The 15,456-nt window shown below is 31.6% G+C and overlaps 1 protein-coding gene across 4 annotated transcripts in view; it reads left to right on the top strand.

The window, feature by feature from the left end:
• Positions 1 to 15,456, top strand: part of LCA5 (lebercilin LCA5) — a 68,612-nt gene that overhangs the window by 707 nt on the left and 52,449 nt on the right. For 2 of the 4 annotated variants that reach the window (XR_007953573.1, XM_051997309.1), the window contains exon 2: positions 10,272 to 10,536. Coding sequence is in view for 3 of the 4 variants with exons in the window: in XM_051997309.1 (XP_051853269.1) it covers positions 10,332 to 10,536 (205 nt within the window). In the remaining variant the exon portion in view is untranslated. Of the gene's footprint in view, positions 1 to 8,798; positions 8,854 to 10,271; positions 10,537 to 15,456 lie in introns of those variants that run through there. The other 2 variants (XM_051997310.1, XM_051997311.1) reach the window with 2 other exon arrangements.

Genomic DNA, 15,456 nt, shown 5'->3' with positions numbered 1-15,456 from the left:
ACATGAGTCTTGTGGTCCCTTCCATCCCAATACCTCTGTTAACTATTCATTAAAGGAACCCTGGACCTGATAGAATTGAAATAGAAGGCAGAAGCTAGGGCAATTGTTTATAGTGGAAAGAAACCTTTTAGAGAGGATAATGTTTTAATTATTCTTATTTCAAATCTTAAGTTTTCAGAATATGAGACCAATCAAAAAGCATACATTAAGTGTTTATTTTGTGTCTGGAGGCACTGTATTGGAATGTAAATAACAGAAGGTGGCACCACTATGGGCACTGGAATTTGGGCGTCTGGAGGATCTGGATTCAAATTCAATTTTAGAGCATTGCTAGCTGTATTAATCTGAGCAAATCTTTTAAACTATTTAGGGTCCCTTGTTTCCTCATCAGCAAAATAAAAGATTGGATAAATTAAGGAGATGGGAGAATTTGAGGGTTGTGCCTTTCAAGAATAATTTATGTGCTCTCTGAAAATTAAGAGAATTCAAGATTCGCCCAAAGTAAATTTATGAATTCTCTTCCCTATCCTCTCCCCTTCCTTTTTTGTCTCTTGAATGCATATGAATATGATAGAGATGGAGTTATTTTTATATGTAGTTATGTGGTGGTAACTTAAAAAATAAAGTATGGAACTTATTTGGAATTGAAATTTTCTTTTCATCTTTCCATTATCTGTCATCAAGCACATATTAAATACTTTACATGTGCCAGACACAAAGCCGATGCCCTTGAGGATCCTATATTTTTACATTCTTTGTTTTACTTCTGACCAATAAGAGAAATGTTTAGGCATAGGATATTGAAAACAACATTGCAATTAACCTTAGTGCTTGAGAATATTTTTTTGAGTTGTCAATAGTAGAGAAAATGGTACAGAAAATGGAGGCAAATGAGATGACAATTTCAGAAAGGGCTTAAGAAAATTCTTGAAATTATTGATCATTTAACTTTTCAGAGTCTTATTACCTCCTCCGTAAAATATATTTGCTCTATTACAGATTTGTGGGAGGGGGAACTACTTTGTAAATGTTAATTATTTAATGTGAGGCATTATTATTCTTTGGAAATTCTAGAATAAAGTTTTGATGAACTCTTAGAAAAGGAAGAGCCAACACTGGTTCATTAAAAATTACATTTGACTAATTTCATTTCTGTTTCTCAGCAGTTTAGTCTTCATAAATTTCAGTAAGCTTATGTGTTATTCTTATAGGCAAGGTGAAAAGATAAGGAATATTGCAGGAAAGTATGGTTAGACAGATTCTTTTTTGGTTGATTATCTGAAAGCAGAAAGTTTTAATTAATGGATCTATATGACTCTTTCCTTGGTTTTCTACCAGTTAGTATTTTGGTGTTTTAAGTTAGATGAAGATGTCTGGGCATACATACATTATCACATTTGTAGATGATCTTGAAACTAAGAGAGTTAATGATTGGATAAAGTTATTGAAAGCCCCAAAGATCTCATTTGACTAGAATGTGTCAAAAATTACTAAGATGAAAATTTTATTAGAGGATAAATCATAGATTTAATACCAGGAGGGAGATCTGTAGAAATTATCTACTGAGGTGTCAAACGGACGATAAGCAGCTGACAAAACTTCCTAAAGAGTCTGAACTAGATTAAAGTGTCTTTGGGAAATGCTTAACAAAATATATTAATACAATATGTTGTTGATTTGTGGTTCTTTTTAAGTCTATATGTTGCCAACAGGAATCTATTGCTATTTTATTTTGACACTCTTAATCTAACCCAGTCCACTAATTTTACAGATCACTGAAACCCAGAAAAGTGACACAATTAAAAGTAGTTTTAATTGGTAGAGGTGAGATTTGAATGTAGGCTGTGTCTATAAACACACTACTCTTTCCCCTGTTCAATGGTGTTCATTAACTAAAGGGATAAATATAAATATGCACCTGTATTCAATAAATTAGCTACCATAGTACAGGATGGAAGAATATAATTCAAAAGCATCTCAAAGAACGGAGATGTTTAATGGACTTAGTGGCCACTGTTCAGTAGAATAAACAAGGTACTGTTAGGCCTTAGGTATACAAAGAGAAAAATGAAAACTGCCTTGCCTTAAAGAGATTATGTTCTGCTGGAGAGGAGGGGAAGAGGATGTGTGTGTGTGTGTGTGTGTGTGTGTGTGTGTGTAGAGATAAATTCAAACAAAAGTTTTAAATGAAGAGAGAAAATATTACAGTCCCTATATAAAAATATAACTGATGCAGTTATTATATATGTGGAGAATGAAAAATAGTCCAGTTCAGCTGAAACATTGTACGATGTGTGTTTCATGGAATCAAAGTTTAGGGGATCTCAAAGGATTTTCACTGTCGAAGGGAAGATTTTATTTTTTATCTGAGGCACCATAGAAATGTGAAACTTATAGGACAAGGAAATACCATGGGTAGATCTCACTTTACAAACGTCTTTTTTAATGTCTTTGTAAAGGATGGATTAGAAAGGAAAAAGATTGAAGGCATGGGAGTGAAAGATTATGAGACCTGAAATGAAACTTCTAAGTAGAGAAACTTAACAGTGAACTGGTAGCTTAAAAAAAAAAAAAAAAAAGGCAATTTGATTAAGTATTCCTAGCAAGGGAGATGATACTGTTGTTTTACAAATGTAGGCGAAGCTGCATTTGGAGTATTAAGTACAGTTCTAGATACTGCTTCCTGAAAGGACACTAACAAACTAGCCTCACATTTCAGAAAAGACATTGACAGGAGGTGGCAGCCTGTACAGGCAACTTGAAATGCTATATAATGATGTTTAGGCTGGAATGGTGAAGACAGGATATTTGAAAGATTGTTCTATAGAATGGGCTTCTTAAACTTTTTCAGCTTTTTTGCCCAAGAAATTTTTCCATGACTCCAGGAATACAGGTATATAAAATAAGTATACAAACTAAACATTCACGGATAATGTCACAAGTTTCAAGAATCCCCCTACCCCCAACCATAGTTTTAAGAAGTATAGAATGAGAGTCCCAAGTCACTAACACTTTAAGAGCTATTCAAAAATTTAAAAAAATGGGCATTTTAAAAAATGAACAGGTTTCTCCATTGCTGGAGGTAATAAGATGCTTAGATGACTAGTTTTCTTCTATGTAAATAGCATTTTGCTTTGCATAAAAGGTTGGTCTAAATGATCTCTGAGGTCAATTCCAATCATCAGATTCTATGATTCTGACTTTGTAAGATCTGCTCTATATTGTTAAGTATATATATAAAAATACATAGCAGAGACTCACCGTGTGATTTAGAAAATTCCATCCAGTCTGGATTTGGTGATATAACATACAGGAAAATGAATGCACTTGGGGGTCTTTTAAGGAAGGGATTTTTTTTTAATTACATGGAAGTGATAGACTTTAGAGGTGCATTTGATATCTTCTGACATCAACATATTGATACGTTTAGTTTGATTAAGCTGTTACAAGAGGGGCAGAGGAGTGTCAGTTCTGTTCAGTCATTTTCAGTCAAGTCGATTCTTTTAGACCCCATTTGGGGTTTTCTTGGCAAAGATACTAGAATGGTTTACACAATTTCCTTCTCCAACTCATTTTACTGATGAGGAAACTGAGGCAAATGAGTTAAAAAATGACTTCCCCAGGGTTAGATACAAAAAGAAGCATAAAAAAAATTTGAAAGGGGACAGAAAGAAACAGGACAATTTTGTTCTTACCTTGTTATTTGTTATTTAAACAACAAACATTTCTAACAATTTCAGATAGTTTCTTCTTTGTTTTTCAGTAAATAAATTTGTGATAAAAAATGTTTTAAAAAAGTTACATGGGGCAATTATATGTTGTAAGTTTTTTTTTTTTTTTTTAAATAAAATGGGATTCAAAGTAATTTTAATTGTCTTTTAATTGTTCTCAGTGAGGTCAAGCATAGGAAATAGAAAATGATTCTAACTTCATTTATTGCATTAATAGAGTGCTTTATAGTATATACAATATATTCCTTATAAACTACCCCATGAGCTATATAGTGTGAGTCTTTATTATCACCTATCTTACAAATAAGGAAACTCAAACTTAAAGAAGTTATGTGACTTATCTAAGATGATGCAATTCAAAATTATCAGGACCATATATTTGAATCCATTTCTCTTTATTCTAATCTGATGCTTTTCCTTCCACATTAAATGGGAGAAAGGGCATTATTTTTGAAAGGGAATGTGTATGTTTTCAGGTTATCTGTCTCTGACATGAAGAATTGTAAGAGCACTAAGATCAAATTAAATCTGTTTGGGGTCAGTGATTATACTTTTTTTAAAAAAACCAATTGCTTTAATAATTAATATTTAACTTAGAATCAGATAATGAGAGCGGTGTATATGTTTATGTGTTTCTGTATTTTTCTTTTATCTCTATGCAAACTATAGAAAAAAATGAGATTTGAAATAAGAAAAAGGTTGGGTTTTTTTGTTTTTTTTTTACCTTTTCATTAAAAAAAGACCTTTATGTATAAAACACTTAACAGGCAATATTATTGTTTTGATATAAATGGCTGTCAGTTATTTTCCAATATTCTATTATGTAGTACTAGGCAAATTTCATATTCGGATTTCTTTGTGTTGTTCATCAATATTATTAGACATTTGTGTAAATTAGTTTATATTTGAATTCCCTAAGATAATAAAGTATTTATGCAAATATATAGAATTAGCAACTTTAAAAGAATGAATTATGTGCATATCCTTCTATTAACTAGTGATATACCAACCCTGAAAAATTCCCCTTATGAGGTCAAAAACAAAAGTACAGTAGAATTTTGACAACTCATTATTACACAGAACATTTGTGTGAAGTATTTGGTTGTTTCACTTTTTCTAAGGTATCTGAACCAAAAGGTAGGGAGAGATCAAAATCTAAGTCTCAGTGATTCTGTATTTTTAAGAACAATTGCTTAGCTAATTAAATATTGTCTTAATCATAAGATTATGTTCCTAAAACATTGCTTTGACTGACATAGATCAACACATATCCCTTAAAACATGTCTGTAGTTAAAGCCAGGTGTGAATTGGTAGTAGTCCTATCTCTTAACACTAGACTTATAAACGGGTTTTACTTTATGGACAGTGATTAAACTACAGATTATATTCCAAAATTTCATTTGCTGCACCTCCCAAGCCAGTGTGATTTTTTGTTTTAGCACAGCTTGCTTGTGTTTTATGATATTGGCATTTGGATCACATCCTTTGGATTCCTTATACATTGAGTTTTTTTTAACCTTAACATTAATTTTTATAATGTTAAAAGATAATTTAAAAAAGTCATTTGGTTTTGCTTTGTTAACTGTAACAAATACTTATATGCAAATGACCAGCAGAAGCTCCAGGAACCTTCATATAAATTTTAAGCTTTCAGAATTGGGAGTGCCACCTTTATTTTAGGAGGAATAAGGGTGTTAGTGGATATATGTTTAAGGAGGGAAGAAAATGGCTTCAAGACCTCTTAGAGCAATTTTTTTCATTTACTTGCCTGGTTGCATTTTTGATTTGAATTTTCTTCAGGACATCATTCTTTTGTCTTTTTTTTTTTTAATCAAGAAAGTAAAGCAACAAGTTTTAGAAAAATACCCAATTACTTTTTTTGCCAATTACTTTTTTTGTTATTTTTTTTTCCTTGAGAACTTTTCTTAAATATTTTTCCCAGTCAGATTAATCAATTTCAAATTTTTCTACTTTTTTTACAGAGAAAGCATTTTTGTCTTGGGAAGTTGATTTTCTTTTTTATTTTGATGGTGCCTGACCTTTCCAGTGATTTCCCCCTCCCCTCCACCCCAAGGAATAATAATTGACTTTTAAAAAAAGTTCTAAATCTATGAAATATTTTGACATTTATCTCTCTGTGGAGTCTTATTGGTCTTTGTTAGAAAATCTGTAGTTTATTTCTTAGCATTTGAAATTTAAAAAGAATATTGTGGTCTTATTAGCTGCAAGGGGAAAGTAAATGCTTGTTGATTGAAATTAAAATAAACATAAAAAGAATGTTATTGTGAAGGGATCCTGTGGAATATATTTATTTTTCCAAACTAGTACAGGTCAATAACAGAACTCTGAATGGGATCTAAATTTTTAGTACTTAAAGAAATCCTAAATAATTGTTTTTCATAAAAGGTAAAGGCTCTTTGTGTCATTTGCCAGTGACTAAATTTACTGTAACTAGTTTAATAGTTTAAAAAAAAAAAAAAAAAGAAAAGAGAGAAACAATTTTGTTGGGGGTATGGGGACAGCAACATCTTTTGTTGTGTTCAGCACTTCATTTATGTACTATTAGCAAGCCTTATAAAAATGTTAGAATTAAAATAAAAAGACAAAGTGGAGAGTAAAAGAATGCTATAAAAAGATAACTGAAAATGCCAACAAGGGATGATCCACCCAGACATAATGGAAATATTATAATAACCTGAATTGTTTTAAACTAGGTTCCCATTGCATTTTAAAAAATGTTTTCTTAACTGCATTTCAATATAATTGTTTTGTAATTCCTTAGATTTCGTTTTATATATTTAAAAACATTAAAACATTCTGAGGAGGTCTGTAATCTTTAGATTGCCAAATGTGTTTCAGACTGTGCCATCACATTAAAAAAGTAGAGAATTCCTCTTTTAAACTAACATGTTAAAAAAAGTCCTAATTTAAGTTCTTATAGACACTATAGGAGAAAGGAAAAATAAAAGTGAATTTTTCTAAGTTTTCCCCTTTGGAACTTGAAAGGCCCTAGAAATCCATTGTCAATTCATTTGAATACTCTTGCCTTTTAAAATTAAAAAGTAGATTTTTAGGGGGGAAAAAACTTTTAGTATCCATTTACATTTCTAGACTAGAGACTGATAATTCTTTTTTTTTTTTTTTTTTTTTTGGCTGAGGCAATTGAGGTTAAGTGACTTGCCCAGGGTTACAGAAGTAGGAAGTGTTAAGTGTATGAGATGAGATTTGAACTCAGGTCCTCCTGAATTCAGGGCTGGTGCTCTATCCACCTAGCTGCCCCCAGAAACTAATATTCTAAAAATAAATATTCTAGTCATGGGAAACTCTCTATTCTAAAATCTCATTCCATCTGGGTGTGAAAGTCCTTGAAGATTGTGCTAGCAGGGTTAACTCTGGCATTTCCTACAACTCTAAATAGGCTATAATTATAAGCCCAATTGAAGGCTAGATAACTTTTGACTCTAGAACCTGAAAAGCTCATTTGGAAATTATATCACTAGACATATTCTTTGATTTAGTAACTCGAAGTAAAGTTGCAGATTGGCCAAATCAATTACATTCTAGTGAAGACATAGATTTTTAAAATAAAATATTAAGAACATGAGTTGGAATTATCTTTGCAAAGGAATAAGAATTTTATTTTACATATATGTATATATACATATGAAATTATTTTTAAGTTATACACATTTATTTTTTACATATTTTCATATGAATCATATTAGAAGAAAAAAATCAGAAAAGGAAAAATCTACCAAAAAAACCCAGAAGAAAATAAAAGATGAAAATAATGTTATCTATATTCAGTCTCCATAGTTCTCTCTCTGTTTGCAAATGGCACTTTTCATCCAAAGTTTATTGGAATTGCCTTGTATCTTTGAATTGTTGAGAAGAGCCAAATCTTATCATAGTTGAACATCACACAATCTTGTTGATGTGTACAATGTTTTCCTGGTTCTGCTTTCTTCATTCCACATCAGTTCATGTAAATCTTTCCAGGCTTTTCTAAAATCAGTGTGTTCATCATTTTTATATAACAATAATCCATTACTTTCATATACTATAACTTATTCAACTATTCTATAATTAATGGGCAGCTACTCATTTTCCAATTCTTTGCCACAAGAAAAAGAGCTGCTACAAATATTTTTTTCCCTAGGTGGGTCCTAAATTCTTTTATGATCTCTTTGGGATAGAGGCCCAGTAGTTACACTGCTGGAAAAAGGTTATGCACAGTTTTATAGCCCTTTGGGCATAGTAACAAATTGTTTTTCAGAATGGTTGGATCAGTCTACAATTAAGAATTTTATTCCTAACAACATGAGATTGCAATTGTAAAACAAGGTTAGAAATACTAGTTAGTTTTTATAGACTCAAAATTGTCACAAAATGTAAGAAAATACTGTTTTCATTTTTCCCTGTGGATTTTGTTTGTAAGGAAATTTGGGTTTCATAAAATTAATGTGATAAGTTATTTTTGCAGGGGAAGTACTAAAATTAAAAAAAAAATTCCAAGTTACCCATATTTCAAAAGACAATCCCTACTTTACTACCACATGGGTTTTTGGCTAGTTACTTAGTGCTTAGTAAAATTTTCAGAAACAAGTTATTTTAAAAGATTTTGTGTTTACATGATACTTTATAGCATACTATGTAAAAATATGTATAATAGCTATTTTCTCTTGTAGGGGCCATTCTGGACCTTGCTAAAACAAGTAGTGGAGAATTGCTCCTGTAGAGATTAAATTAAGCATCGAATCACAGATAATCAGTTTTTAAAGATTATCCTGAATACATTATGGTGTATAATAGCAATGGAATATTATTGTCATATAAAAAATAACAACAGATAATTCATTTAACAAATATATTTAAGATTTCCCCAAGGTTTTCTTATACATGCTATGGTATAAGTAGTTGGTTATAAATCTTTTGAAAAGAAGTTGTTGCTTTCTTTTTCTATATATACATAAATAAATTCCACATATGCTTTTTTAAAAAATAAGGTAACTTTCTTAGTTATTTAAGTTTCAGAGCAGTTGATGATAGTTTCTTCACCAGGAATTCACTATTCACCAACCAACTCACACATAAAAGTCCAGACTAAAGAAATCTTTGTATGTAAGTATAACTGTCCATGACTGAATCTTAACAGTTTGCTTTATATTTGTGGAATTTATCTGGACCCAAAGGTGATTTCAGGTGGAAGTTAACAATGAATAAGGTTATATTGCTGCTGATAGTATTTAAATAGTATGTAGGTCTAACTTAATTAATTTTATAAAATATAACATTTTTACCAATAAAAATTAAGGTAGCGAATTTCTTATATACACTATTCTTATATGCCTAGAAATGGAATTTTTATTAATGCCTTTTTATAAAATATATTTGTGTTCTATTTTTATTATTTATGTTATCATGTAGCAGTCCACATTGTGATACTTCTCGCTATCTCTAAGGTTTATTAAACATGTTTATTATCCTAATATACACAAATGGACTATTCTGAAGACCTCTACCTATACCAGTTTTTATGTAATGCAAATTTTTCCCTCCTCTTCCATTAAAATTAGCTTATATAACAAAGGGATATATCAAATAAAAGCTTATATATAAAATATATTAAAATATAGACCTAGTAAATGCTATACCATGATGATAACACATATGAAATGAAAGGTGAAGTTAATGTTTACGTATGAACATTACAGTAAAGTTAACATAGGTATACAGTATGATATCTCTAATCTTTATCATTGGTGGTTGCCTGAGCAATTTTTTTTTTTTATGAAGCTATAGAGAGATGTTTAGATAGTGACTCTTTTTCCATGTATATTTGACAATAATAGCTTTTAAAAATTATATGTATTTGGATCCATGTTTTTAATATAACAAAAAAAAAAGCAGTTAAATGATGAAGTATTCCTGCCACTTGTTTTATTGTTTATGTTTTGGTTTGACCTTGGGTTCTGAAGCTTCTCTTCATTCTTCTGCAGTCTTTGCAGCTAACAGTTTAATCATATCCTCATTCTGAATTTTCATTCAGTTTTTTTTTTTTTTTTTCAGAATCCTTTAAGGAAAGGTGAATTTGAATTTATATGAAGTGAGAATTTTTGTAAAGTTCAAAATCAAAGTAGCACAAACTGACAATTAGGAAATGTTGATATACTTTCTTCTTATGTATAAAGATTTAGTTCAGATTATGAAATATACACTACTTTGCCCATTAGAAAAAATAAAGCAGAATATGTTTGTGTTTTCCCTATAAAGCCTTTGGCTAACATTAACTTTACAAAACCTAAAAGTAGGCTATTTTAAGACTATTATTAATCGTGTTTTTTTTTTTTTTTAATTATAGTTAGTTTCTTAACTATAGGGAAATTTTTTATAAGTACAGAAGAATAGTATTGAGTGATAATATTGATTACTAATATGAAACTTGGATCATTTGAACATGAGAAAAATTTGGAATTACAAAGAATACAGTATTTTTACCAGAATAGGAAGACTATTAAAATATCCTTCCCTATTATTAGGGACACTTCTGGAGAAAAGGATCCGTGAAATTATGTGAATACAGACTATATGTCAAAACAATGGGAGAAAGAGCAAGAAGCCCAGATTTCAATCAAGACGGATACTCAGAACAAGAACAATATAGTGATACCTATTGTTCAGATGATTTTGAAAATTCGTTCGCTTCTACCCTGTCAACAACAACCCAGAAGACTTACCGCACTCCATCAATAAGGAAGAAAGGTACTAAGATATACAGTTCAGATAGTCAAGTACATCACCAAGGTAGGTGCAAGGTCTACTAAAAAAAGAAAGGTTCTTTTTTTTTAATTTTCAAGAAAAATTAAATAAAGATTACTTTTTAAAAGATTTCTTTGGATGAGATTCAGAGCTGGGGGTACAATATAAGGATGAGGTACAGTATAAGGAACAATATCAAGAATGGCTAAGTGGGAATTAAATTTTAATATTTTAAACATGTATCTTTTTAGTGTTAACAAATTACTCTCTGGTGGGTAAATATTTATTTTGTGTTAACCTAAGTTCAGTGTCCTACAATTAAAATTCAGTCTCTAGGCAGGAATGCATATGAATAAAAATTTTCAAATCTTACCAAGGACCCTTATGTACCTCACTTTAGCTCTAAGTTTGTACAAAATACATATGTATGTGTACATATATATGTCTAATGGTGGGATTATAGAAGTCTTTTGTAATCTGTTCTGGATTGAATATAATGTTGGTTTCAAGATAGTGCTATGGCATTTCAAGAATAATATATTATTCTCTGCATAATACAATAAAACATTAAACAGAATTGTGCTTTGAACTCAGGAAGAGAAGTCTTTCTGATTTCAAGCCCAGTACTCTATCCACTGTGCCTGTTGCTTAGCTGCCCTACAGTCTAATAGATGGATGCAAAACACAGATAATATTCATTCAAGAGATACAGAACAAGTATATTATATGTGATTGAAGTGGGAAAAGGTAATTTCAGATTGTGGGATCAGGCAAGACCATCTCAGAGGGCTCTTTTTAGTTGAGTTTTAAAAGGTGTATAATTAGTTGTTCATTTGTCAGAAGCGGGGAAAAGGACATGATATATATGTATAAGTGCCAGCATGAGCAAAAACATGATTAGGCAGGTATGCATAGGACATATGGTCTGGTTTGGCTAAATTATAGAGAATATGTGACTAAAAAGGAAGTTAAGAATACCAGAGTGTAGAATGTTTGAATGCTAGGTGAAGAATTTTTAAGTAGGGAGCCACTGAAGATTTGAGGAAAAGTATCAGTTTTGTAAAGAAGATTAATGCAACATCAGGATGAAGGATGGATTGTATTGGGTAGACATTGGACCAAAAAATCTAGTGTTATAGGACCAGCAGGTGGTGATAAGAGCCTGTGCTAAGGTTGAGGCAGTGGGAATAAAGAGAGCATGTGGTATGGAGGTATAACCAACAGGCCAGGCCTTATTAATTTTGCTTGTAAGAAGTGAGGGACAGGGAAGAATTGGAGGAACACTACTATTTTGAACAAGGAGTACTGGATGGTACTGCTGGGAATTGTACTACTCCTAACAGAAGTGGTAACATCATGGAAGGTAAACAGACTTAACAATAAAATAATACATATTGAAGCATAGAATTTTAGAACTGCAGGGAATCTAGGAGGATATATTGTATGTAAAGTGTTAGAAAATTCAGTACAGAGAGAAATTTTATAAAGAAACATGGCATGGGAGCTCAGGAGAAAGAGAGGGACTGGTAGATTTAGAAGTCATCTGCTTAGAAATAATAGATGAAGCAATGAGAATAAGATTGACAGAATAATAAAAGGTGGCATATGCTGAACACTCAGTAAATACTTGTTGACTGATATTTATGTAACACTGTACCTACATGTTTTTATTTGAACTTTCAGATAACCCTGTGAAATACTGCTATAGCTGATGTTCTTATTTTCCAGATAAGTAAATTAAGCTCAGAGAGGCTGAGTGATTTTTGGCATGGCCACATACTAATAATAGTGTCAGAAAGGATCTGAACTTAGGTATCCTGATGACATGTGCAGAACTCTCCCCCATACATTATTGCTTCTAATAAAAGAAAGTGTTACACAGAAAACCTTGAGGTTTTCTGGAAAAGCCTAGAAAACAAGGAGTAGTTAGACAAGAGATTCAAGAAAACATCTCTGAAACTCAGGAAGAAAACACTACCTTTAGAAGGAAGAGCCTGCTGCAAAGAGGTGTAAGAATGAGGACCAAAGAAAGTACTTCAGATCTGGTGCTTAAAAGTTTGTTCACTTTGGAGAGTGCAGTTCTTCAGCACAGTAGTGGGGAGAGGTAGCCAGATTGCAAGGGCATGAAAAAAAGTGGTTGAGTGAGTAGGAACTTGGCTAATTCGAGAAGTTTAATGATAAAGAGAAAAGAGAGGATATCCTGGCAACCAGATATCATATGTAGAATAATAGAATGCTTGTGTGGATATGTATGTCTTCAGTATTGGAGAATATGTGTATAGGCAGACAAAAGAGCTACTGGAGAGACAGATTAAAGACATGAAAGAGAAAAAGGATAATTGCTATAATAAAGTCCTAGAAAAGATGGTTAGCAATAGGTACTCAAGCAGAATTATCAGCCTTAATGCTTAATAAGGAATAACTTCTGACAGGGTGAGGAAGAGAGAATAGATGATGGTGCCAAGAAGTTGTGAGAAATAAAGGATGGAAATTGAGGGAATTCTCTTCATGTGGTCTCAATCTTAGTAAAGCAGAAGACTTAAGTCATCTGCTCTGAGGGTCAGGACTGTACTTAAAGCACAAGAACAATTTGGAACAGTTGTTGCAAGGAATAATTAAGAATAAAAAGTTTGTTGATCATCAATGATGACTTATTTCATGATTTTTTTTTTCCCCCATCAAGAGTTCATTGGATAAATCAGATCATCACATCTATCCAGGAATAAAAAATGAATATGTCTGGAATAACAAGCATAGGGGAATTTATAGTTATAGGTTAATGGTTTAAGATAATGAACCAAAAAGCTGGAGAAAGAAAAGTAAAGACAGTGAAAGAGAGCAGGAGAATGGCAGCTGAAGATAAGAGACTATATAAGAGAAGTTGAAATCAAATATGTGAGGGAATGAAACAATTAGAAGGGCAGGAAATTGGTTGGAGGATAGTATTTCAAAATATAGCATCTTAGAACTTGAGAGAAAGCTAAGTTTCAATGAAAAGCAAAGAGGTGGAAGGACTATTGGTTGAAAAATTGAATGTAGCAAAATTTTAAAAGAAGTGAGTAGAGTTTTGAAAGGGCTAGAATGGGCTAGGGCTTGAATGAACTAAATTAGAGTAAACGTGGAGTAGAGTAGAGTTACTCCAAATTGTGCCTATGGCTTCAGTTAAAGGTAGTAGGAACATGCAGGCTGTATCTATGTTAGAAACTTTTGCATACCTTGGGAAGCAGAACATTGATGTCATAAATAGCTTTAAAATGTTTACATATATATAGCTCTTAACATTAGCAAAGTGGTTTACATATTTTTATATATGTAAAGCTCTGTAAGGTGGTTGCTATTATTACAGATGAGGACTCCAAAGTCAGAGAGACTAATGATTTGACTGAATTTTGAGCTCTGTATGTCTGCTCTATGGTGCCTTTCCAATTAGCTGACATTTTATATGGTTCCTTAAAGTTTGCAAAGTGATTTACATTCATTAGCTTGCTTGAACCAAAAATCAAATGAGATCTAAGAATATTTAAGCATTTGTAGTTTGAATTCTGGTGGCCAAGGAATATATCTTAATGTTTAGAACAATGATTCTGTAGTTATTGTAAGGATAGTTCCCTTATAATATAATAATATTATATTACTAATTTGACATTTTTGCAGAACCAGCTATTAAATGGAGTCTGTGTGTGTATTAAAAACATGCACAGATATACATATATACATACACATGTTCTCATGCATTTGTGGGCATCATGAAGATGTGAATAATCTAATCTCATGACCATTTTCCTTTTCTATTAATGACCCTCTGAATAATAGAATTCAATTTCCATGAAGGACGTCATTAATGCTGTCAGTTATAGCCTTTTATTTGATAAATTAGGTAAAATACTTGCTCCAAATAATGGAATAGGTCTATCCAAAGGAGAATCAGAACCAGAATCCATAAATAGAATTTAGCCTTTGAGATCACATCCTAATGGAATAGAAGATTATTAGGAAGAAAATATCAGTCTGGAACACTTGAGTCCAGAGTCTGTGAAGTAGACAAGTATATCATAAAATAAACTAAGGTAATGAGAAAACTAGTACATAATAGAAAATTTTAGTAGAGTTATAATGTAAATAAAACAGTAGAAAATTAAACAAGGTAATGTGTGCATCAAGAAAATAATCTGGAAAGGAATAAAAAGTAAAGGAGCATGGGATTATTCTATTATATGCCTAAATCTTGTGTCTTTGAAGGACTTACAAGAACAGTGAAAGTGACTTAAAAGAATAGAAAATTAGTCTCCCATTGCCACTTCTCTGGAGAAAAGAATCCAAATGGCAATTTCCTTTTTTAAAAAATTTGTTTGAATCATCCACAATCTGCCTTCATACCTTCCCACCCCAATCTCCTATTCCTAATTAAGATCTAAAGAAAAGTAAAACCAAAATCAAACATTTTTAATCAAAGTAAATTTCCACATTGTCCATGAACAAAAAAATTTTGGTTCATTTTGCATTGATACTGGTTGGTCATTATTCTGATAATTATTTTTCCTTTGACCTAGTAGCACTATGATGTTCAAGGGAGTTTTCATTTTGGGGTTTCTTTAATTTGTTCCATTTCTCTCTGGGTTCTAAGAAATGTAGTTTATTTTTAACTTTTCTTGAAATGTGTTGTCTAATTTTTTTTCTTTTTTGGTGGTTGTGATTGTGATTGAGTTTGAGCCCAGCTTATGTTTTTTTCTGAGGCATATTGCTTGTTGATGTTTTGGAGATAGCCTTCCCTTCTGCATTATAGATTATAGTTAAGAGTTCTTTTTTCTTTCTTCCATCCTACTTTCTGATTTTGGATTTGATATTAGGTCTGGAGTCGTCTATATGGCACTTCCTGAGGAAAAGTCTAGGCTGGTACTCTTGCTACTTTCTTGGGTTCTTGAGTATTGTATCATTCCAGGATCTTAAGGACTGCAAACTTTCATT

Source organism: Antechinus flavipes, chromosome 4, assembly GCF_016432865.1.
Source record: "Antechinus flavipes isolate AdamAnt ecotype Samford, QLD, Australia chromosome 4, AdamAnt_v2, whole genome shotgun sequence".
Classification (NCBI taxonomy): Eukaryota; Metazoa; Chordata; class Mammalia; order Dasyuromorphia; family Dasyuridae; genus Antechinus; species Antechinus flavipes.
Note: the sequence above shows the minus strand (reverse complement) of the source record. Positions and strands in the feature narration are given on the sequence as shown.